Consider the following 25,025-nt stretch of genomic DNA (forward strand, 5'->3'; position numbering starts at 1 on the left):
GCTTTCAGAAATTAATTGCTACTACATTCTCATTAAAATAGGTTGCATTTACAACTTAGAAATTCAATGTCATGGTGGGGAAAATTCTTTGCCTACAATCATAGAATATGTGAACTTCCTAAAATTTATACACTGTATTTTGATCCAAGATATATTTTAAGAACTAGCTTTTATGTGACAATCTATGTTGGAAAAATGTGGAATGTAAATTTACTGATAATTTAAATATCTTGATATTTAAGAATAAAATGCCCATATAAATTACCGAGGCTGCACTTAGGGAGGAAACACAAAGAGAATCCAGGCTTGTTTCAGGATTCAGCTGACTTCAAAGTAAATAAAAACACCTCTGACAAGCACAAAACACGATAAAATGCACCTTTTTTCTTTTCTAACAGAACTCATTATTAAAGAAAACCTTCTGTCTCTAGGGGAAAGTGACAGTGGTGCATGGTAAAGGAGGAGTGGGAAGCACCACATGTAGGCTGAGAGCCACACACTGTGCTGTAGCTTTTCCTTGGCTACCAGAAACAATGAGAGCTACTCAAACACTGAGCTGATGGGATGTCCCATGCAGGTTCCAGTGCCAGCCCTTCATTGTCCCATCTCTTGGGACAATGGGGCGTGACTGGAAACCTGCCTTTGGCTGTCCAAGAAATCACCACACAAACACAAAAAGTCACAAGGTAAAAAAATGATGACATGGTGTTATCTTGGTATCAACAGGCCAGTGAACGTGGCATGATCCACTTGTTCCTCACAGCCCAGTTTATCCCAGTACAACTCCCCTGCTGCTTCCCCTTTTTCTTCAGAGCACAAAGAGAAAAAACTATGTCTATAATTTTCAATGATTTACCATGTTTCCCAGCCTATTCTCCACTGACCCTAAAAAAAGGAAATTATACAGAACTCCCCATTAAAATTTTCAGATATATCTGTACAGCAAAATGAACATGTGATTTAGCATTTTCACGACTTAATTTAAAGTATTAGATAAGTTGTACTATTCTTTCCTTTCATTTGCTAAGCAATGAAACAAATGAGCTGTGGGGCTAACCATGAATCCATCTTTTCAAATCACACTCACTGAAAGAAACATAACATTCCCAATTAGAAATAGCTAAAATTTCAAATGGAATTGTCTATAGAAGTTGTATTTTCTTAATATTTATTGCAACTGCAGAGGCTCTACACTCTCTAAGGAGAGTTACAGTTCTAAGCAACAAACACCACTAAACTCAACCCTTTTTTCCAGGGAATATAAGCCTGTGTAACACTGCTGGGGAAAAGATTCTGCTACATCACGTTTAGATCACTAAGAAATTGTCACTGTTGTAAGAAATTGCCCCAAGAGGCCAAGAAGGGAGTCATGAGACTGATTTTGCATTGATTTGATAGAGAGGATGTCTGAACACTGCAACAGTGAGTGGTGTGTTCATCTCCTCAAGCCCACAAGACAAACAGAAATGGATTAGTTGCTGAATAGCAATTAACTGGAAAAGATAACATGAAAATGGTGTTTAAAAACAAGGTGTGTGAGGAAAAACAAGATTTTTAGCAAAGTCAGCCATTATTAGGAAGTGCCTTGAATGGCACATAGAAAGTTATTTCACTTTCACCTACACAGAGGTTGTCTTTGCAGAGGTATTTCACCAAATTACATTTCCTACTCTCCTTCCTCTGTTTACTGCAGTTTCAAAGAATGCATATGAGTACCATATGAACAGCAACATGAAATGAAATCTGATTTTAATAGGAACTACTTAAATAAAGTTTAAAAATAAAGTACTTATTTTCAAAACTAGGTGGCTTAATTTTTTAAGGGCTTTGGCTCTGCTGTATACAAGGGTGCTCTAAGATGCAGATACCCAAACCCCTTATTCACTTTAAAAATTAGTGCTCTCTTAGAAGTATAAATTGCTCCATCTGGAAGTGATTAGGGTTCCAAGGATGTGCAGCATTAAGTAATTTAACTTGCTGAAGTGCTTCTTTTTTAATAAGCTCTTCAATTTAAAAATAAGAATAGTTTAAAAAAACCCCACCTTCTTCCTAGTACAGCTGTTTAAATCACATGAACCACTTTATTCATTTAATATCCTGAAAAAGGTGGGGAAGGCACTGCTTGAGGCCAACAGTAACAACTGTGTTAGCAACAAACTAGAGGTACAACTGTAGAGGAAAAAAGTGAAATCCTTGACCTTAAATGTCTGTCTGTGATAGCCAACAGGCTCTCCCTTTGCACATCTACTACCATCATTTATCTCCTGGTGGGAACTGACTTCAAAATTTCTTGATTAAAATTTCTCAGGATGTTTTCACAGCTTTTAACAGAAGTTAAAAGCTGGCATTTGACAATGGTAATTTCAGTATTTTTCAGGTTAAAATCCCTGTGTAATTTTGAAGGGTTGAAAATTTAAAAGTGAGAAATGCTAATTGCTCCGGGGAACACAAAAATTAAAATATATTTCTAACTTGAATGAACTGACATGCATCATCAGTTGTATTTTCAATTAAGGTTCTGCAATGTTGATTAATTCACTCATTTGAAAACAATTTACATACAAGATGGTCAGGGAAGTGGAATGTTGCCCTGGGGGAACTCAAGAGAAGAGTCAAGGATCAAAGTCTGATAGCAAATTGACATATTTGGGGAGCTTTCAGTAGCATGATAGTAGTGGTTGAAGATCAGAGCAGGGAGATGAATGCTTTTTGCTTAGATGATGATTACTGCCATCACTGAAAATTTAAGGCTTCAGATTTTTTATAAACACACAGCCGTGTACTTCATATTATTAAGAAAATTCCAGCCATCAGTCTAAGGAAATATTTGAACACTGAAAGGGAAATTAGCTTTTAAATTTGCATTTAGGAATGTGTAAGCATGTGGACAAGCTTTTAGGCTTAGAAACTATTTCCTTGTTACAACCTTTGCCAGCAGACTCCAGAAAAGCCCTGACTTTCCCTCTATACCTGGCTGCTTAGATTACCAGGAATATGGATGGAAAATTGACCTATTTGTAAAGCAATTTAGAGAGAAATATTGCCAATAGTTGCTACTGCATTTCAATGGGATGCCCCAATGTTTTAATTGCAATCATCTGTGTGGTCTCTTTGAACTCTATAGAAAAATTGGAGATGCAGCATCTGAGGAAATTGTTGTAAGTAACATTTTAAAAGCAATTCAACCAATTATAAAATTTACTCACAATGCTGACACACCATGCCAAGACTGTTGGTTTCACACTTCCCATGTAAGGAAATGTTCAGTCAGTAAAAAAACACATATTACACATAAGTAAAATCTATGTCAAGCAGAAACCAAAAATTTAGTTAAAAATCACTTTGAACTTGGAGACAAAGTAGGAAATATGAAACTGCATGCTTTTTTAAAATCCATTTCATGATGAACAGTTAGAAGTGCCTTTTACCAGCTGTTGCTGGAAAGCTGTCAGTTCATTTTTAAATAGAAATGTCAAAGGTCTGCAAACCTGTTATTGAACAAGACTGAAAAGCATATGCCAATGAACAATTGGAAATGACTGGGGTGATGGGGTTAGGTGCAGGGACACATGATTTTAGTCAACCTTTTGGCTTGCCATATTCTTTGAAATTCAGCTCTCTGGAGCTTTCAAGGCTCTACTGTTACCCAAGAGATATATAAATTCAGGACCACAAAGCATATCTCAGCTCCCTGCTCTAGAGGCTCTTAATGAGTTAAAAATGAGAATGTCAGCACAGATGAACTTTCAGAAGTGAAAACTTATGCTGTATAACTCTGGAGGTAAAAAGCAGATCTGAGTCTAAGCTCAAATGCAACACACTTCTGCTCTAATAATAAATGCTAACAACAGAAAGAAACCCTGTAAAATACCATCCCTTTAGTGCCAGATGCATAGAAAGATGTTTAAAACTCTTAGCCTTTATGGGGAAAGATGAAATTCTTTATTGTTTAAGTAATTTTTCCTTTGATGGTGTGAAGATACATATTTTTGTTAGAGTAACTGTCCAACCCATTCTGATGCAGGCATTCTAAGCAGGAAAATGCCTTCATGTAAAAGTTCCACCTGTACCAATGTATGGCACATAAATAAAAAGTTTTCTATTTGGGTCAGACTTCTAATGCCACAAAAAACATTGTCCTTGGACAAAACTGAGCATCCAGTCTGGGTAATATATGAAAGTATATCAACAGATCCTCTCTACATGAGAAATTAATAATGGTGTGCAACAGACACCAAGGACAAGTTGCCCCCACCTGCTACATTTAGCAATGGCATCAAAAGCTCATTAATGCAAACAGTGAGAAACGTGCTCCCTTTTGCAGCAGGGGAAAGAAAAGGATGAAAATGACAAATGTAAATAAAAAGGGCAAACTAAGTGGCTGGTATAAATCCTAACTAAGGCAATGAAACATGGCCACATTATCCATTTTGATAATCCAATGGTGAGGTTATTTATTCTCAAAGAACAAGTTAAAGCTCATTTAACTAACTCCAATAAAGAGTTAAAGCCTATTTAACAAAAAGCCTGTGTAACAGGATGACTGTAAGGATCCTCATGTTAAAATATCAGAAACATCCAACTACTTGAAGAGTGTACATACAACAAAAGTCTTATTAGGCAATGAAAAGAATATGTCCTTTTCCCTTCAGTAAGCCTATTTCTATGCCTAAAATTAAACACAACCCTAATAATTAAGCATAATTAAATTCTAATTACTTGGTCTGTGCTTCTTTAGTATTTTTTTCATTGCATTCTAGCTGCATCAAAATGTGAAAACCAGAGATGTGAATGGGTGAGATTGACTGCCATCCATTTCAGCCACGTTTCAGCCCACCCTGGAAAATGTAAGCTTTCTGTCATAAGCTGTCAGTAAAACTCACATCTTCCAAACAAAGGTTCTGAGAACTGAGCTTACATGGCACCTTTAGATTTTACATTTTGTTTGACATCTACCATTTGTGAGAAATGGCATTTTATAACTGCTTTCCATCCTGTCTGTCCCCATCACCACCACCCCCACCAAACATAATTGCTTTTACTATAAATATCTGACAGTGCTACTGAAAGTAATAGAGTGAGATTTAGAAAACTCTTGTTGACTGCCTGATAGATTTCTCAGAACCACAGAATGGTTCAGGTTTGAAGGGACCTTACAAATCACCTTGTTCCAACCTCCTGCTGTGGGCAGGAACACCTTTCACTACACCAGGCTGCTCAGAGCTCCATCCAACCTGGCCTTGAACACTTCCAGGGAAGGGGCATCCACAACCTCTCTTGGCAATCTGTTCATTTACCTTCAAAGAGAAGAATTTCTTCCTAATATTCAAGCTAACCCTGCCCTCTGTCAGTTTAAAGCCATTCCCCTCTTGCCATATAAGTGCAAAGCTTCTAGTGTTAGCATTAAGTAGTTTCCTTTCTACCAAATCAAAAAAGAAGGAATAAATCATTTTTTGAAAGTGGAGAGCACAGTCTGGCCATGAAAAACAAACAAACAAGCCACCTAACAATTCTTGTACTTACAGCACATTTCAAACGTTAGCTTATTACCTCAGGCAGCATGCTACATACCTACAAGTTTCATCTCAGAGATTCAATACTAATGTCCTTTTTTGTTGGTTCCTTACTTGAACATATCCTAAATTTTGTAGGTACAGTATATTAACTAAGCAAAGGAAAAAAATCAGGGTTGCCCAAGTAAATCCCATTATTTTCTGACTCAAATAAACACTAAAGTAGGAAATAATTGAGATGGCACACTGCATTAGCTGCTGTGGAAAACAGCTGTCAATGAATGCTCAATTTACTGAGTGGACATTAAAAGTGTTCCAGAGCTGCCAATAATAACAATGGAGTGGCAAGCCTTGACAGGAGAAAAGCAAACCAATCGATCTAAAGTGGTAGACACAGAAAGCAACCTAGCATTAAAAAGGAACTTGAGCAAATCAAGTAAATGTGATTTAAAAGATAATTCCAACACTAGTTATAATTTACAGGTATAATTCACATTATATGTGTTATTCAAGGCACCAAAGACCTTCCAAATTAAAATTGCAGGACTGTCTCACTACAGAAATCGTCCTGGTCAAATTAAAAGGGAAGATGAGGATCTCAGTAATTATTTGGGCTACTCTTACCATTCAAATAGATCTGCAAACTGAGAACAAATCTAGGGAAGAGCTATTATGAAGACACAACCTTAGAGAGCAAACCAAAAGGCTTTCCCAGAAGTGTTATTTATATATTTCTGCATGGAGCAAAAGGCCTGGGTTTCACAAGCAGCCAAAGGGTGGCTGTTCACAAACAGCCAAAACTTGCCCCTTCGTGCTTTTACAAAATTCCATCTATGTAAAACATATTTTGCTAAACTCAGTGAAGAAAGAATCGCAGCCAGAAGTTCCCACCTTATTCCCAGGATCCTGGGAAATCATGAAATCCTGGAGCAGCACTAGCACTGATGCATATCTAGTGATTTCTCACAGGATTACGCAAAGAGTCTGAAGAGGAGGAAACACAATTTCACAAGCAGTGCCAAAGTTCAGGAATAGATCACTGCAACCACAGCCTGAGGAAAAACCTTCCAGCAGTACCCCTAAGTGGAAGTGACCCCCTGCCCCCAGGCTACCCCATTCACAGCCCAGACCTTGTTCCCTGCCTTGTTCCCACACCCTGCCCCAGCAGCATCCTCTGACAGACTCATGTGTTCCCAGATCATCCAACACAGGCACTTACAGCAGGAACTAGCCCAGACGTGACAGTAACTTGCCTCTGAAGCACAAGGGACAGCTTGTACCTCTCAGAGCTGCCATTTCCTAACATCAAGAAGTAATTAATCTAAGCTGACTTCCATCATGGTGTGAACAGTTTGCCAACAGTTACCACATAATATTATGTTAGAAATTATACATGTTCACTGCACTGGAGATGTGCCTAAGGCATTAACTGTAAATGGTATTTTTCAGCAGGGATGTGTATGTGGGCATGCACATGGAGCAAGTAAAGCCCTGACAGTCATGGATTGCACAAGGGTTTCCATAAACAGAATTTTCTGTTGAGAGCTTTTGCCCCTGCTGTATTAAAGTTTTCCATGTTTGGCTTTGGAAAAAAGCAAAATTGCTCTAAATACTTCAGGCCTGAAAGAACTGCTCCCATCCCAAATCCATCACCATGGAGAGAAACAGGAGTCTGATTTCACTGTGTTTCTTCTCATCCCACATTTACTTCAACACATGGTACTTTCCCCATTTCCATCTTTAATTTTTGATTCCTCTATTCCTAAAATATTTACTGAGGTAAGATCTATGCAGATGGATAAACATATCTGAGCAGCAGGAAGCCCTGTCAGTGCTTGGAATTAGCTGGCACATCTGGGGATGGAGAGCATGTTAGGAAAGGCTGGGCATCAGCTTATGTCCTGCCTTTTGTGTTTTGAAGCCTAGAAAGGCACTTAAAATGTGCACTAGGCATTAAACTTCACTTTCTGTGGATGTGCTAGGGAGAACAGAAGAGCAGCAGGGGCAAAATTCATAAGTATCTAAAGATCATGGTAATCAGACTAAAGCATTATTAGCTGAATTTAGTGCAGTGGATGAAATTCTTTAATGGAACCAGTTCCTGCCCTACCTATTCCCTAAGCTGTTATTTCCTCAGGTAGTGCATAAACGCTATGATGGCATTTTAAGCAGTGTGATTTCACACTGAAGCATTTCCAGAAATCCTGTGAGGTATGAAGATCTATTGGGCTGTTCCAATTTGTTATGTTCAGGAGACTTTCTCCAGAAAAAGCTCAGGACATAAGGGAGATAAGGCACCAAGCAAGGCAAAGGATCAGTCACATGCACAGAATAAAGTTTTCCCTTTACAATCTGACATTATCTGCTTAGGATGAAATACAATCTATGCTGTAATCTGTTTTAAGCATTAGGAAAACAAAAGCCCAAACACACACACATTAAATTGCTATCAAGAGGAAAATCCATATTATACAGGTGGCAGGTTTGTCTACAAAGCTTTTAAAAGAGCAAAGTACAGAAAATACCACTGCCTGCCTCTAAATACTTGCAAAAACAGGTTAAGGAATATAACAGGCAAAAGAGGAAGAAATATTAGCACACAACAGCATAAGCTAAGGTGCAAAACATGTTAATTAGTGTATTATAATGACTTCTGACAGTTTCACATAATGCCTTTTCATCAGCATACTGTTTCAATTACACATTCTCCACTTCCCACATTAAAACCAGCTTCACTATGATTTTTCACCTGCTGCTTCAGTATTAGGTTTAAGCCCCATGTCTTCCAAGAAAATAATTATATTTCCCTAAAGTTACTCACTGATTCCTTCAAGAAACACAAGGGAAAACATTCTCCTGCTTTGTGAAAGCATAAAAGGAAAAGGGAGGGAAAAGCTACCATACTTGTTATCTGCAATACCATGATCCTCCATGCTGCACAAAGCCCTTGGTTAGAAGCAAATCATGCAGCTCAGAGGTGAAGCAGACTGGAACAGACACCTTAAATCTGGACTAACTTTTCCCAAATACTGAATAAATGATCACAGAATGGCAGATATGCAGAGCTGGAAGAAGGAAGTGAGAAGGATCACAGAGTCTAACTGCTGGCCCTGCAGAGGACCATGAAATAGCCCTGTTTTTTCCCATCATCTATTAAACGTGGAAACAAACAAAGAAAAACAAATTAAAAAAATTAAGAAAACCATCTCGAAGTTTGATCTAATAAAATTAAAAGACTGTTTGATATTTCATTACTAGTGACCTGATAGGGAAATTTATGCCTCCTGATTTCGTTTTTTACAAACTTGTGCCTTGAAGAATCACCAGCAGGGCACCATGGTGTCAAGCACAAGGGCTGTGCTCTGCAGGCAGAGCGTGAATGGATTTAAGGAGCACAACTCCAAGGCAGATCCCTACAGCCACACACAGCAGCAGGCTCTGGCAGCAGACCTGGCCATGATGAATGGGTCTCATACACACCCCTCTGAGCTCACTCTGGGGAGAGGCAGAGGCAATAGGAAGATGATTGCCTCCAGAAACAATCTTTCCCATCCCAAACTGCACAGGACACACCCTATCTCCAGTCATGGTATGGCTGGAAGAATTTTTTCCATGCACTCATAGATCGCTCTGTTTCAACAAGTCTGGTACATTCTTCCTCCATCTACTGCTGAAAGGTGCCAGGGAACCTGTAAAGCAAGTTGGGATTTTTAGCAGTGGCTCTGCTGCCCAACTAGCTGCTCTAGAGGTGCCCAGAGTCTGCCAGGATTTGGTATTCAGGGCAGGGGCAGAGCAGTCACACAGGGCAAAAAATCTTGGTCATTTAATGACAGTTTACTGTAGTCACCTTCAATATACCCACGTTCTCAACCACTACTCCACTCATTTTATGAAACACAGTAAGAAAGCTCTTGGCACACAGCCACAAAACAGAAACTCCTCCTTACAATTTTTATGCAGCAGCTCATCACCCCATTATTCCTCTTCCTTTTACATCTCACTGAATTTTAACATGGGAAAATGGCAGGGAGCTAAGAGGCAACATTTTGGCCTAAATTCTGTGTTTGGCCAGAGTTTGAAATTCCTCTTCTCCTCTGCTCCCTCCCTGCCATAACATATTACTTTAAGCCCTTAATTCAGGTATGTACAGCCAGGATGACACTCCCAGGCAATGCAAATGCATGCTTGGAGGTTTGACAGCAGCATCTTCTATCAAGCAATGCACCCCATAAAGGGGCTGAAACCTTTCCTGAAGGCATTTGGATGCTTGCAGCAATCATAGACTGCTGGAATGAATTTTCAATCCCAGGCACACTTTAAGCAAGAGTCTTCAGGCTCCCCAGTGCCTTTTTGCTTCTTTTTTATCTGGAGAATTATTTAAAGGCCAGACCTTCCACGTACCCATCCACTCATTCTGCAATCTCTCTGAAAAGGCTCCTAGTAAGATCTTAAATCAGCACTGGAGTGTTTAGAATTAGTATGTATTAACAGATTTAGGCAATGAAATTTTAAGCTACTGAAGCTTATTATTTTCATCCTTAAAATCTATTCATGTAAGTGCAGTCACCTTTTAATTCAGAGCAAAAGATTTGAGATTTAAATGTAGGTTCACTTGAAGTGAGTTTAGCACACAAAAAGTGACAGGAGTTGGAATACAGATCTTTTGTGAACTGAAGAAAAAGAAATGAAAGAATAGAAGCAGCAAACAAATTACAAGACCTGTCAGCCTTGTTACATACTATGTTGAGAGCAGTAGGGATGAATGGGGACTTCCCACTTCTATGCCTATCACAAACAAATGAAAATATATGCAGAGTTTTGAATAAGGTATTTAGGAAGTGACAGATAAGTCTTAGGAAGGCGCATTTGCTTTCCCTGCTGAGAAAATAACAGATCTCAATAACACCACTTCCTTTCAAATTCTTTGGGACAACGAATCACAGAGGGCAATTTTAATTTATTTTGACTGTTTACTCTGTGTTGACAACTTGAATTGGAGGCTTCTGATATTCTGCTGCAGGAAGCAGTCTGAAACATGACAGCTCAGGCTGCAAAGAATTAATACCTTCAAAATTATGCATCTCTTAACCAACTGTCCTTTTTTCCCAGCTATTCCAGCCTTAATTTCAGCATTCCAGCTTTGCATTTCTTTTGTTCAAAAGGGCATCCCAGAATGTTATTCTTTCCATTGTTTTGGAATTACAAACATGTATTAAACATGCCTGGGAAAGGCCAGAAAAAAAATGAGAAGAAAAAAATTATTAAATTATTTGACTGTCAAGAAATTGCTGTCCTTCAGAAAGATCTGGGCTCATTTATGCATTTGAGAAATTCCTTCTTTTTGGATTTCACTTGTTTTCAGAACATGACCGTGTGCTACATGAACATACACACTCAGTGCTATCCACAGAATGGAAATGGATTTACACAGACAGCACATTTAACTCTACAGCAACCATTTTAACAGAAAGGGCACAAGCCAAGGTAGGAAAAGCAATCCCTGATACATAAATATGGATTGTGACACTGCCACAACCTAACCAATTGTTGTTAAATGTCACAGGAAAACTTGCAAACTACATTAAGCTCCTCAAAAGGCTTTACAAGCAAAAATTCTCTGCCACCACTTTGTTCAGGCTGCTGAAATGACAACTTCAACAGAGGGCAAACTGAACTTTTTCTCATAGAAAGTCTCAAACAACAAGCACCATTCTACCTCTCAAGCAAGAAACTATATTTTTTAATTGCTCCACTCCTTTCTCTAAGTAGAAAAAGTACACCCTACTATTAGCTAGCTATTGTCAAGTAATCTGAAATGTATAGGGATGTAAAATTAAAGCTCTCACAAAACTGACATAAGCATCAAAAATCATTCCACATCACTTGAAGATTCTTGCTTCGCTAACTTTAATTGTTCTCCAGTCTAGTTAATCTTCTGATATGTAATGGTTATTGTTCCATGTATTCTGAAGGCTCATACTTAAGCAGGAATGTGGGAATGGTTGTGTAGGTAACTCCAAAATGAATCCCATTAAGGTAAAAAAAAAAAAAAAAAAAAAAAAAAAAAAAAAAAAAAAAAAAAAAAAAAAAAAGATTTATGCCAAAACTCCTCTCTTACAAAGATAAAATGTAAATGCTCTGCAGAACGTGAAAACAGCTCCTCAGGGAATTGTCAGGAACTGGGCAAAAGAGCAACACAAACGATTCTTAGTCAAGCAGGAACTTGAAGGGAGAGCTGGGAGTGTTTGGGAAGAGCACAGCTCTGCCAGCACGGGCAGCACAGAGACACCACTGACCTTGCATGTGCACAGAACGTCCATAAAGTGAAAGGAAATAGATAAAAATCTCTGCATATAAAGTATATGCCTGTTTTATTCCTTAAAGGATTTAATAAATTCCACAAGTCTCCAGGAACATAAAGATAAGCCAGCTGCTCATGAAGGGCAAAGTGCTATCAGTTTTCAAACCAACTCCACTGAGTTTAGGAAGGACTTCAGGGAGAAATGGCATTTAATAACATCTCTTGCTGCTCCTAAAACACAGAGCTGCTGCCTAAATGGGAGCCATAATTTAACCTTCTTTGCTGCAGAACATTGTGCTCAAGAAGACATTTCAAAATGAAGAAGGAAAACCAATTTACTTGTCTCTTTCTCAGCTTGTTTGGTAGGACTGAATTCTCCATGCACTACAATTACATTCTGAATGCATTAAGTAAGACTGGCACTCAGGAAAAAACAGCAGTTTATATTAATAATGTCTTAATTTCTTTGAATTTCAAAATTTTTAATATAAGAAAATACGAAAATGTTAAGCGTGTTCAGCTGGAAGAGGAAAATTAGAAAGATAAATATAACACAGCCTGTTTAATCCAAACATTTTCTTTAAAATAAATTCCACTTTCAAGCTTAATTTACAATCTCATTTGCACACAGTTGCCAATCCTGATTAGCCCGAATGAACTCCCTAAACATGAAGGTGAAATCTCCCAGACAGTGATATAGCAGGAGATTAGAACACCTGCAGACATCCAGTGTGCTACAAGAGACTTTACTTGGAATTACCCTCAAATGAATACCTTCAAACATAACCGTACAAAAGAAGGGATCTCACAATCCGTGGTTAAACAGAAACTTCACTTTTTAAAGCTGAAGAAATGCATTCTGTTTGAGACCAAAAGCTAAGAGACAAAGAAGTCTTTCTAGCTTTCAAAAACAGTGATCCTTTAAAAAGGGAAAAAAGCATGATTCTTATCAAAGTCTCAAGACACTTTTAATAGGAACTAGTCATGAGTGATGTTACAGTAGGCAAGATAAAAAAATATTTGCTCAGCCCACCAGTGGAACACATAATTCCCCACAAACACCCAAAACAGAACCCTCTAGAAAGCCACAATTTCTTTAATAAAAACCAACCAACCAATACTTTTAAAGATATTATGCATATTGTAAGACTGATTGCAAATGAAAACTCAAGTCATGAAAGTAAGAAATAAAGAAGGTAAGAAAGTAATAAAGAATGATTTTCACACCCAGCAAATCATCACATGCCATCTATTCTAGCTGATTATGGCATTTATTTGGTCAAGTATTCACAAGTTAAAACTCCATGTGTTTAATCATAGTCTGGCCTGTTATAAAGCATTATGTCTTAAGACTTTATTTGATCAGAAGGCAAGCTTAGACTAGTTCTTACAACTTTGAGAAATTGCAGTCAACCATTTCTCAATATCTGATAGGCAGGAAGATGAATAAATGAATTTTAAACTGGGTATGGTTTGATCATTGATACAAAAGCCATGTTTCAAGAGCTGTGATTGATAAAAATGAAGGGGGATTCCCTGAACATATGGAACAGAGTATGGCACCTCATGTCAAAAAAAAAAAAAAAAAATGTCTATTATCTTTTTAATGCATATATTAAAGCAAGGTACATAACAGATGAAGAATAAAATACCCATGAAAATACATAATAATAATACTGAGAAACCACCACTTGACGTGACTGCACAAAGTGCTGGAAAGAGGAAGGAAAGCTTGAAGAAGTAGAAAAATGCAGAGGTAGGAGAAGGATGACACGTTTGCCAGGAGCAGCATGTAAAGAAGAAACTGTAGTCAATTGTCCACTGTTAATTGTATGCCTGCCACTTCACCAGTTTGGAGGCTAAAGGTACAACACACAATGGATGCTGGGCTTGGAGCCAAATCACAGCTCCTGATGTTGAACATCCACATACTGTAAGCCAACAGAGGTGCTTTTATGATTTAAAACACTGGCAGGTAAATACATTGTTACCCAAACATCAACAGCACATCCCCCATACAATTTCTGCAATGAAACACACAAGAATTCAAAGGAGCACCATCCTTTGTATTAAGGAGGGATTGAAGGTAATAGTTAAAAGCAAAGCCCACTTTTAAAGAAACACACTGAATTCCTCTGCCATAGGCTGGAACATTGGTTCATTGGTTAGATAATACAGGAAAGTGAGGGAAGTGTAAGAGGGGAACAAACGTGTTTCGGACATGAGGCTAAAAGGGGCCCTACTAAGAGGTGACAACCTTGGAAACACTTATTTCAGAGTAGGGCTCAGTGCAACCAGCCCTGCCTAAAGCTTCCCCATGGCTGAAGACACCAAAATCACCCCCTAAAAAACAAGACAGGTTAGGAAACCATTCCTTCACCCTACAGGGGTACATCTAAACCTCAGACTGCTGAAAAAACATCTAATATAAACCACCATTTATTTAATAAAATAGGATTCTTAGAAGGAAGCAGATTAGATAATGGGTTACAGAGCAATTGCTTACGCAGCTCTGATTCAAATCCAACAGTGAATAAGAGTGACAGAAAATTATTACCAAATTATGCCAGCTGAATGGATTACTCAAACTGCTCTAATACCCTCAGTTTGTCCTCAGTGGGAATCACTTCCATACAAAAGTCACATCTATAGTTGGAATTAATTCAAAGAATACTTTTAAAGCACAGAATATTCCAAAAACTAAATGTTCCTTTCTTAATAAAAAACAGTCAGCCTAAGTCAGATTTGGGAACTTTTTCCTCCACATTGTTATCGTGCTAGTCCATGTGTCTAGTGTGGGTTACACACACAGAGGGGCATTTTTTAATTTTAAGCACTTAAAATTTTGCATCCCTGCAGGCATGAGGGCAACTCTGAGCTGTTTGGGAGGAGCAGTGGAATGAGCTCTGAAGCTACAATTTCTTTATTTGCTACAGCCAAGCACAACACACCAAGCAGCATCACAACATGTGAAAAAGGCCAGAGCCCCCCAGCTCTTTTGTATAGGAGGTGAGGGTTTGTTCCACCTTTGAGGATTTCCTTTCAGAAATGCTGTGTCTGCCATAGAGGGGATTTACCCATTCGTGTTTACTCATTTCTGATTCATGGTCATTGGGCCTCTAAAATATTGTTACTAATAAAAAGACCAAAGAAGTCCTTTCTCATTTTCAGCCTCACCCTCTGTGTATGATCACAAGGGATTCTCTGACCCATGAACTAACTGCTCTTTTTGACACAACCAGCTGGTAGGAAAGTTAAAAAAAGCCTTGTCTCAAACCAACAACAAAGAGACAGGGAACACAAAAAAAAAAAGGAAATCTTACTGTGGATTTAGAGATCTTAAAAGTGTTACAAGTCACATTAACTGGACAAAAAGTATCTGGGGAATGCAGAGAGAACCCCAGATACTCCAACCTAAAAATTAAAGTTCCATAAAGATAAAGGACTCATGGATATGTAGGTGCAAAAGGATATCCATGTATCTGATAGACTCGGAAACCTCCATCGAGGACCTTCTGCCTCTTCTCTGATGCCTTTGAATTCCCCATGATGGGAAACCTGCATAATACAAGTTTTCTTTACTTCTACCCTAATTATTCCCAAGCTAATGCAGTGGTAGTCCCTAAGCAAGGCAGGTAATAAATATTCTTTAGCAATAAATCACAACAAGAGGGGAGTTCTTATGCCCTGTGGAAAAAAAAACCCAAAAAAAACCAAATAACAAAAAAAAAGAAAAAAAATCCACAAAACAAAACGAAAAAAAAAAAAAAAAAAAAAAAAAAAAGAAAAAAACACCCCCCCCCCCCAAACCCCCCCAAAAAACAACCACACAGCGGGGGGAAGTTTTTTTGAACAAGATTACACCTCTGACAGGATTATAAATGACATAAATGCAGTCTTACTTGAGTGATTTGTGTTTTTCAAAACTGTGGATTTTCAGTGTATTTTCATGACATTATTTTGGGTCCGTGACACCTCTTAAACTCTCAAGGTTTTTTTTTTTTTCTCCCCTCTCTGTGTCACATATAAATATATGTGAAGCTTCCCTAATTTTGTTGGAGAATTAGAATTGAGTAATGCAGCTGTTAAAACAAAAACACTTCAATAGAAACTGTTGTGTTCCTGGGTACTTCAAACAGTTTATAGTCTTGTCTTGATGACCTGCTGTTTACAGTCCATGAAGACTGAGATATTTTAACAATATTCTTACTGTATTTTTACTTGCTCAAAGCCAACCCACGTGTTTTAATTCTAATGAAAACACTGTATAAAATTATACTGAAAGTGTAGTGAGAAAGTTGCAAAAAAAGAAAAAAGTGATCCAGACAGACATAGATATAATCAGATATCAAAGGGGGTTATTTTTAGTGCTGCAAACCATTTCACATTTATGAATGTTTGTTTTTATTTATAAGCCTTGGAAAGCTACCAGCTATTTTTATTGAAAAACTAAATAGGAACCATACTTAGAGTGCAGTGAAGCTCCAACACATTGTCATGTTGAAACATGAAGATGGTCAGACATTTCTCTGTCCATCTCTCTGACATATCACTAGGAATACTAGACTTCAGCCCACTGATTTAGAGGAACTTCAGTATAACTCACTTTCTCAAGGAGCCAGAAGAGAGATTCATATCATAACAAATAGCTAAGCAAGGGTATGTGAGAAGATGTAATTCAAAGTTTGTGATAGTCGCTTAATTAATAATTTTTTCTAGCTTCTTACTGCATAATTTATATTATACAAATTATACTCACCTACAAACCAACACAAGGGCAGAAACAGCCATCAAAAATTTACAGTACTAGATCTTTCATTAATACAGTTTCCTCCTAAAGCTGGTCCTAGAGCTATTTTCAGACCCTTAGATTACTGCTGAGTCTTTAAAGTCACACTTTGGGTTTTCTGCTCACATTTAAAGACATCCAGAAAGTCTAAATCCCAGATCAAACTGCTGTGCCCTGCAGATGATGGAGCTCAAAGCTGCTCTGTATTCCCAGCAGTGAAACTTCAGTCCAAGTCCAGCAAGCTGAGAACCCTGTACCACATCCATTCAAAACTTCTCCAAGTAGCCTGTAAATGTCCAAAAATTAATCACATACAGAATCTATTTTTTCTTAGCAGCTAATACTCTAAAAGATAATGCCATCTATTCAGAGGAGAATGAATGGTACAACACTTGCAAGCCATGCACTGGTATAAATAATCTGATATACAGCAGTAAATGTGTCCCTTCCATCACTTGCTTTGGCCTTTTTATGTTTGGAAAAGGGAAAAAAGCACTGATGGCAACTCAAGAACCTCTACAAATATCATCAAAAACTCACAAATACCAAGCAAGGAAGAAATTAAAAGTTATAAGAAATTAATAAAAAAATCCTAGTGTATGGTCTTCAACTTGCCTGACGAGTTCAACAAAATTTCAAAAAAAAAAAAAATCTGTGTGAAGGCAGCATTAAGAGAAGGGGGATGCTATCAGAAATCTAAAATAAAGGGGGAACTAATTACTAGTGCTGAACAGCAACAACAACAAAAAAAAATCCATGCGAATTTGATCCCCATATTTGAAGGCAAAACATTCTGGATTATACTCTTGTTTCACCAGTAGTGAAACAGCATCTTCAACATGTAAAATAATACCCATTTTACTTGTTTTTACTATCTGATTAATCAGTATTTAGATTCCTTCCTACAGCAATTAAAACATTATTTATACCCCATAGTCTCACACCTGCTGTTTTTTTCCTAAAGAAAAATGTTTCAAATGCTTGACCTCAGTTTTCAGCAAAAAAATCCCCTAAGTATATAGATCAAAACATTTTTATGTGGAACAGCCTCAAAATTCCTCTGCTGGGTGAAAAAAAGATCTCATCCTATCCACTTAAGCCTGGTCTAAAGCAATTACAATACAGATAAAGAACTCACAAAACAGTCTTGCTTTTTGTCTGTATTATTCCTTCAAAACATAATCAGGAAAAAAATCCCCAAAACCAAATTAGCGCCTTTAAACTTCAACTGTGAGGTTTGTGGGGGAGTGAAGAATTCCAAAAATATCACAGCACCTTCCAGCTTCATATTATTCCTTTTGCTTTATTTCAAAATAGTAGAAAGAAAATCCTTGCTTGCTACTACAATCTGATTACTTCCATTTTCAAATAATTCCTCATATTTTTGGCTGTGCAATGTGCAGTTTCAGCACAAAAAGGAATCCTATTCTTTGCTTTCAAGAAAGAAAATTAGGCTGTACTGTTTTTAAAACATTCCAGATATAATCATATAATTATTATTAATCTGAATAAATGATATGAAGGTAATGACCTCTGAGGGGCTCCAATTTTAAACCTTTTTGCTACCCTAGGGAAATGAAGGATCAGCACTTAGTGAACTAATTGGAGCCCCAAGCCTGTGCCAACACACTTTATAAGCTAAATCCAGGTTTGGGAGACAGGCTGCATAATTATCAGAGACTAAACCAGCATAAATCACAAAGTGCCAACACACTCTGGGGTTAATGTTGTGTTTTACTACAGTAAGCAATTTCTATCACCATTTAAAATGAGACAAGCAAAATTCAGGCAGACAAAATCTCATGCATCAAAGATTAATTTTCAAGTACTGAGCATTGGCTTTGACTACTGAGGGAACATATTAGAGTGGGAGCAGCAACCACTGGGCTTAAAGGAGCATAAATATCTCCATTCTAACCCCTTCTCCTTGTCAGCTGACTGTAGTGATGGGAATTTTGTTTGTTTTTCTGTCACACATTAGACTTTTTCTTCTTTTTATTATTATTTCAGTAAAAAGGACCAACTATATCCAAGGATGGAGGAAATCAAAAGTATTAGCCTTAAGGGTCACAATGCTCTGCTCCAGCACCAGCATACCTGAGGAATGACTCAACACCACCAGTGTGGAAAGGCACATTCCAGCAAATTTTCTTGCACCTAATTAGGAGATATTTTAAATAGGACCTTCCACTTAAATTAAGCATTAGGAATGTGTTTACACCTTGTAACTCACTCTCTGTTCCATCCAGGGGGTTTCCACACAGTGCTGGATGCTGATGCCAAACAACTGTGATGAACAGGGCAGGCTGCTGCCCCCAACACACCACCCTGCAAACTCAGCTCTGTGACTGCCTTCAGTAACAAAAATCAGACCTTTGCAGAAAATGCAGCTGTCCAGAATTACAGAAATAAGGCCAGAAAGGGAAATTCATGGCAACAGGTTTTTACAGCATATTAACACACGTTGTATTTTTGCCAATGGTGGACCCAATTACTGAGCAAATGGCTCAGGGCATCTCTAAAATTTCTCAATGCCCACTTCTGTCCTGGAGTTCAGAACTCAGTCACCAGATTGTAACAAGTGATGCCCAGAAGAGGAGGATTTAGATTTAGCAGTGAGGATCGATAGTAAAACATTTCCTTTAGCCACAACACATACATTTGTAACCAAACAATTAGATGTGAAATGACAGCTTCCAGCAGAGCATGCCATGAGTTAGCCACAGCATGATATTGCAGAGAACGCTGCCAGACACACGCTCGGGTCCATTCACAAATTAAATTTTAAAGAATCTATCCATTAAAAAGAATGTCATGAGCTAGGCTCAAATCCAAGGACACAGATCATATACTCTTGTGATGGAAGTTTCTTGTTGATTCATAACCTCTGGTAGTTACAGCACTTGTCCCTTTTCCTCCCAAACTGATGACAGACCCTGAAAGAAGACCTGAAAGATGATGTTTGAACTTGTTTAGCTGAAGTTGATAAATACATTCCCCACCATCCCCCTGGAGTCCCAACTTCTCTCTTTTCATGTGTGTGTAGCGTGTGGGGCTGCACCTAAGGAAGCGACAAGCTGTAAAGCTTTACAATAAAACCCTCTCTAAAACCTAGGGAGGTTTTAGGACCAAAGAAGTAATCATTAATACTTGCCTTCCAACACATTCACAACATAGGCATGTATGTGTGTTCATGGTGAATACATCTGGTCATTAAGATGACTGGAGCCAATTAGATCAAATTAAAACACCATAAAGACACGACTTCACTTACTTTCAAAATGGTCATAAAAAACATAATATGATCACATAAAAAAAACATTTGTAACCCAGAAACCACTCAGAAGAAAAACACATAAATATGTGGTAAGTGGTTTTGTTAACTATAAAGAAAACCTTTCCCCAAAGGAATCTAAAAAAGAAAATTATATCTCAAGAAAAACAGGTCTTGGAGTTTTGATTAGTAATAAATAGCTTTGCTTAATTTTCAAATTATGTTTTAATGTATCAGCAATGAATGATTTAAAGAGATGTCAAAGAGCTGCTGCAGCTCAGTGCTGCTTCAGGAAATCCCTGAGTTTTTCCAGCTGTATATTGCCTTCCCAGGAGGTGTCATGCAGCTTGGGAACATAGCTGACAATAATGTGAGGCTTCTCATCTAACAAAGAGTAGAAATACATCTCTGCTGGAAAACTTCCCTAACTTTTATGAGTTTATATGCCATTAATGGCTGTGTCACCTTAGGCTGTACCTTTTTAACTGAAATTTACTCAGACTTCAGTCAATTATGCATCAACTGTGGGAGAAGATCAAGGATCTTGACCAAGTGAGACTTAGTAGCCAAGTTAGTCTTCTCTAAGCAACCTGTCTTGTCCACATACTGTTCACTTTTACACCTTCCTTTCCAATTTCCAGACACATTTTTGAATTCCTAGACTTACCTTTTACCAGAATAAATAGGGAGGTAGCAAACTAAACAACCATCAGAATGATACAGAGGAAAGCAACTCTTTAACCCTCACATATCAGAAATCTAGAATAACTTGTAACAACATTTATGTATTGTTTTAGAAACAAGGTAATAAAAATAAGTACACAAATTTCTTGGTGGAATCCTGGAAATTTGAAAAATATCCTTGAACATTATGCCCTGTTCTTCCACCTGGCCAGTTTTGTAGCACAGTAGAGTTTTGGAGTTCCATTTCTGCATAAATCAACCTTGTAATTACAGCTCTGCAAACTCATCTCCAAGAAAATTAGGAGACATTTAAAAATCAGTACCATTACAGCCTTACTTTAAAGTAAGAACCTGCAAATATTCGTCTTTTAAAGACTGGAAATTATGTCTGCATAACAGAAGTACACTTTTTAATCTCTACTTTTTAATCTCCATTTTTTAATCTGATTAAACAAATTTAAATGCTGATTCCTCCTACTGTGTTTAATACTAGCACTTCTCCAAACTACTTATTTCACAGCAGGAACTGTCTCAGAGCACATTCACATTATTACTCCAGGCTGATCTTGGACCAGAAGACTTGCTATTATGTGCTATTTACTCAGGGACAGTGCTTAAAGTACTAAAAATGTCAAGCAAACAGAAAAAATTATTCTAAATATTATAGATTTATTATGAACATAAACCATTGTATTAGAAACTGCCTAGCAAGGTATCTCCACCAAAAATCCACCAGATTTACTGATGGTTGGTTCTAGCCCATAGTAGAGGCAGTAAGATTTTATTTTCCTAGGTTTAGGAGTTTTATTATCAGAGATTTTTCAGAAAAAGAAAGAAATTGTTATTAGACTTAGCAACAATAGGAAAAAAGTTAGTTTGGGGGTCCTTTCCTGTCTAAATCAGGGTACCACATACTGGTTTTCAATTGTTTTTAGGCCTGTTAAATACCAGGCAGAATGGGACTCTATTTTCTAATGTGTCCTGACAGGGTCCTTTTTTATAGTGAACCTCTGCAAGCAGATAACAATCCACAAAGCTGTTATGGACCCCTTGTTCCAGCCATAAACACAATTTACATCCAGACCATTTTCTGACAGTACAGCCAACTGAGACTATTAATCAAATGAGAAAGAAAACAAGCATTTGTAGAGCTTTGAACAGATACTGTTCATCTGTTATTTAAAGCATGTCAGAATCAGAGTACAGCTCAATGTTTGAAGATCAGCTGTACAATATTTAGAATTAACTGTTCTTTAAGAGGAACAACAATGTTAAGTACAGAAGTTAAATAATTGATGATCAGTCTGAGACAGCATTAAAGGAAACTATCCCAGAGCAAAAGGCACTGCCTTTTCCAGCCCTCCAGAGCACTATGGAAACTTGGGTGCCTGCAGAGGTGTTTGCTGAAAAACAACAATAGATGACATCAACCAAATTATATATTCAGCAAAAAACTTGGTTGGCATTTGGGGGGGCTTTGTGTAGGCTTTTGCAGCACAGGAGGCAGATGGTGATTACACTGATTTTTGTAAAACTGTACCGAATGTTACATTAACTGGTAATTAGAAAACTATTTGACTTCTATCTTCCAACAGAATACCTTTTGGCATAAAAAAGTGTGTATCTTGAAAAGTTCATAAAGAAACATCTCCAGGCCACAGACATGTTAATCTTGGTCTGTTCACATTATTGCAATAAAGAGCTGAGGAGAATTATGAACTATTGTATATATTCTCTCCCTGAACATTTGCTGTTACTTGTGTATTTCACAAGCTGATTTCTGACTCAGAGGCACAAGAACAAATCACAGCCTATATCCTACATCTTTGCATTTTTCAGTCAGATATTATTTTTCAATTTTTCCACTATGAAGAAGTTATTTGTGAGACCAGTTCTTATTTAACCTAAGCAAATACAGCAAAGCATTCAATAAAAATACAATAGATCATAAAGGAGATGGCCAGAGTGGTTTTTATTTACCAACTAATACCTACCTAACAAAGTATACCTTCCCCTCAGTGCCAAACTTAATCCCAGCTTCCTCCAAGTAGTTTATAAAACAAAGCAATATGCTGCATGATCTTTGAATACTAAACCTTTTTTAAGATGGAGTCCTTGCTGAAGTCCAAGTCCTGCATCATACAGCACACACAGGCTGCTGCATCCCAGAGCAGCTTTGCTGAATTCAGCAAACTCTTTCCAAGAAAAGAATTTCAGGACCAAGAACTTGAAATGGGAAAATCCCAGGAGTAGGAAGCAAAATTGTAACATTTTAGAATTTTGCTAAATAACAAAAAAAAAAAAAAAAAAAAAAAAAAAAAAACCAAAAAAAACCAAAACACCCAGACACAACAATTCAACATGCTAAGAAATGCATTTTACATTTACTATAATTTTTTGTCCAACTACATACACAAGAAGAAGAAGAGAGACAATAGAATAAATAGTTCACTACTCAAAAAGTGTTAATTGATTATTGTAGTTGTTTCTCCTATCCACAAACAGATCAATGAAAAGCAAACTGCTGGTGAAAGTTGGAGGTTAGCAGTCAACCATAACCTTCAGCAAATTGCTGGCACAGAACCTTGGGGCACAGCAGATCTGGATGGGAGAGCCTGGACCTCCTGTCACAGAGCTGCTTTCCTCACAAAAGTCAAATGCAAAATAGTTCCCACTGTTAAGCTGCCATACTATTAAGACAAAGTGACAGAGTGAAAAAAGATACCACTAGCTTTACAGCTATCTAAAATATGAAACCAGTCTTGACTGCTTGATTACTTTCACATCAATGGTTTAAAAGTACAATAATTTAATGAGCAAACTAAAGTTTGTAGAGGCAAAAGTACAAGAAAACAACATGTGGTGAGAACATGAATACATTTTAAGGAAAAAGCTAAGAAATCAGTTTTTAATTCTCAGCCTCTGCATGAAAATTTTGTTTCTCTCCTTGTTGATGTTAAAGGCATCCTTTCCCCTTCTCATGATGATGAACAATCAAATACAAATAGACATGGCTTTGATGTAATTTCAATTTCTAAGAATACTGATTAAGAAGAATATTTGCTTTTGCCCATGCTTGGTTACAGGCTTTATTTCCAACTTCAAGTAATAATGGATTTTCTAATTGTTTTGGTTATTATTCCTACATGAAGAACTAAAGTTTTCCTTTAGCCTTCGAACAGGATCCCATTTTTCAAACCTAACTGAAGCAATCCCTGGAACTCCTGCAAGATTTAAAGGGAGGTCACACCTCAGACATGACCCTTCCTCTTTCTAACTCACATCAATTGCCTTGATGCTTTGTATTTAATTTCTATCACTAAAATACATGGGAGGAATTGTGCACCTTCTGGGGAGCAGCTTTTCTGTCTCTCCAGAGATACATTTTGGTTAAAGGTGAAGAATGAAACACTAAACATCCCCACCAGAGTAAATTATGATGTGCCATCCAGCAATCCTATCCTTTTAATGGGAATCTGGTGAAGATTTAGCCTACAAACCCAACCTAACTACCACATTGAAACTTCCTCAACAATTTCCTTCACTTCTAGTCAAATTAGCCTTTCATAAATGATCATTACCATGTGATAAAACTATATATAAAATATAGCAAAGTTTTCCTGCACATAGAAATTACCACTGTCAAGGAAATAATTGGAAACTCTCATCATCATAGCAGGAGCAAAAAAAATTGCTGGGAAAAGAATTTTCATACCAGATCTAAATATTTTTGAATGAGCCCTGTTCCTCTGCAGCCTGCATATCTCCCCAAATAAAAATTAAAATAATAAAAAAATAAAAAAATAAAATTAAAAAAAAAGAGAACTTTAATTCCATTTTTATGAAGTCTGCAATGCTTTTTTTGGTATTTGTATCTTTGAGTCTTAATACACTATTCTCTGAGATCCTAATTTGCAAAGATTTCCTACTTCATATTCTCACATAGTAGAGTGGCTGACCAATGTGCTGTCAACATGTTAGTGTTTTCCAAGACAAGCTCAATATCTACACAACACAGTCAAATAACCATCTTCCTATTTGAAACAGGCAGAAAAATTCTGACAATACAACTTTCAAAGTGCAAAAACTTTCCAGCACTGAGCTAGTCTGTTGAATGCTGAAGTGTGACAGATGCCTTCACAGTAATTGCCAATCAGACACTACGTAGCAGCTGAAAACACAATGCATCACTTTGATCTCTTGGGCCCTCAAAGTATTCACAATCAAGGAATCTGCAGGAAGAACATCAAATATGCAACATTTCCAAAAACTGTCTCCACGGAACTTCAATATGATAATGTATATTTTGTTCATATTTCATAAAGCATTTCAAATCCTTTATTATGCATATGAAAGGATAGGTCTTAGCTTGCAAAAAACAAACATGAAAGATGCTTTATGTGTTAGAGCCATGTAAGTTTCCAGCAGATAACACAGGTGAAATAATCATTTAGAGAAGGCTGA

The 25,025-nt window shown here is 37.4% G+C and overlaps 1 protein-coding gene across 7 annotated transcripts in view; it reads right to left on the minus strand.

The window, feature by feature from the left end:
* The window catches only part of MACROD2 (mono-ADP ribosylhydrolase 2), a 432,938-nt gene that overhangs the window by 151,995 nt on the left and 255,918 nt on the right, over positions 1–25,025 (minus strand). The window contains exon 6 of one of the 7 annotated variants that reach the window (XM_079332081.1): positions 9,117–9,202. The exons of 4 other annotated variants lie outside the window; for them this stretch is intronic. In XM_079332081.1, the coding sequence (XP_079188207.1) occupies positions 9,132–9,202 (71 nt within the window). In that variant the 3' untranslated portion in view covers positions 9,117–9,131. Of the gene's footprint in view, positions 1–9,116; positions 9,203–15,134; positions 15,373–19,432; positions 19,540–25,025 lie in introns of those variants that run through there. 2 more of the 7 variants (XM_079332078.1, XM_079332079.1) reach the window with 2 other exon arrangements.

Source organism: Erithacus rubecula, assembly GCF_903797595.1.
Source record: "Erithacus rubecula genome assembly, chromosome: 2".
In the NCBI taxonomy this organism is placed as follows: domain Eukaryota; kingdom Metazoa; phylum Chordata; class Aves; order Passeriformes; family Muscicapidae; genus Erithacus; species Erithacus rubecula.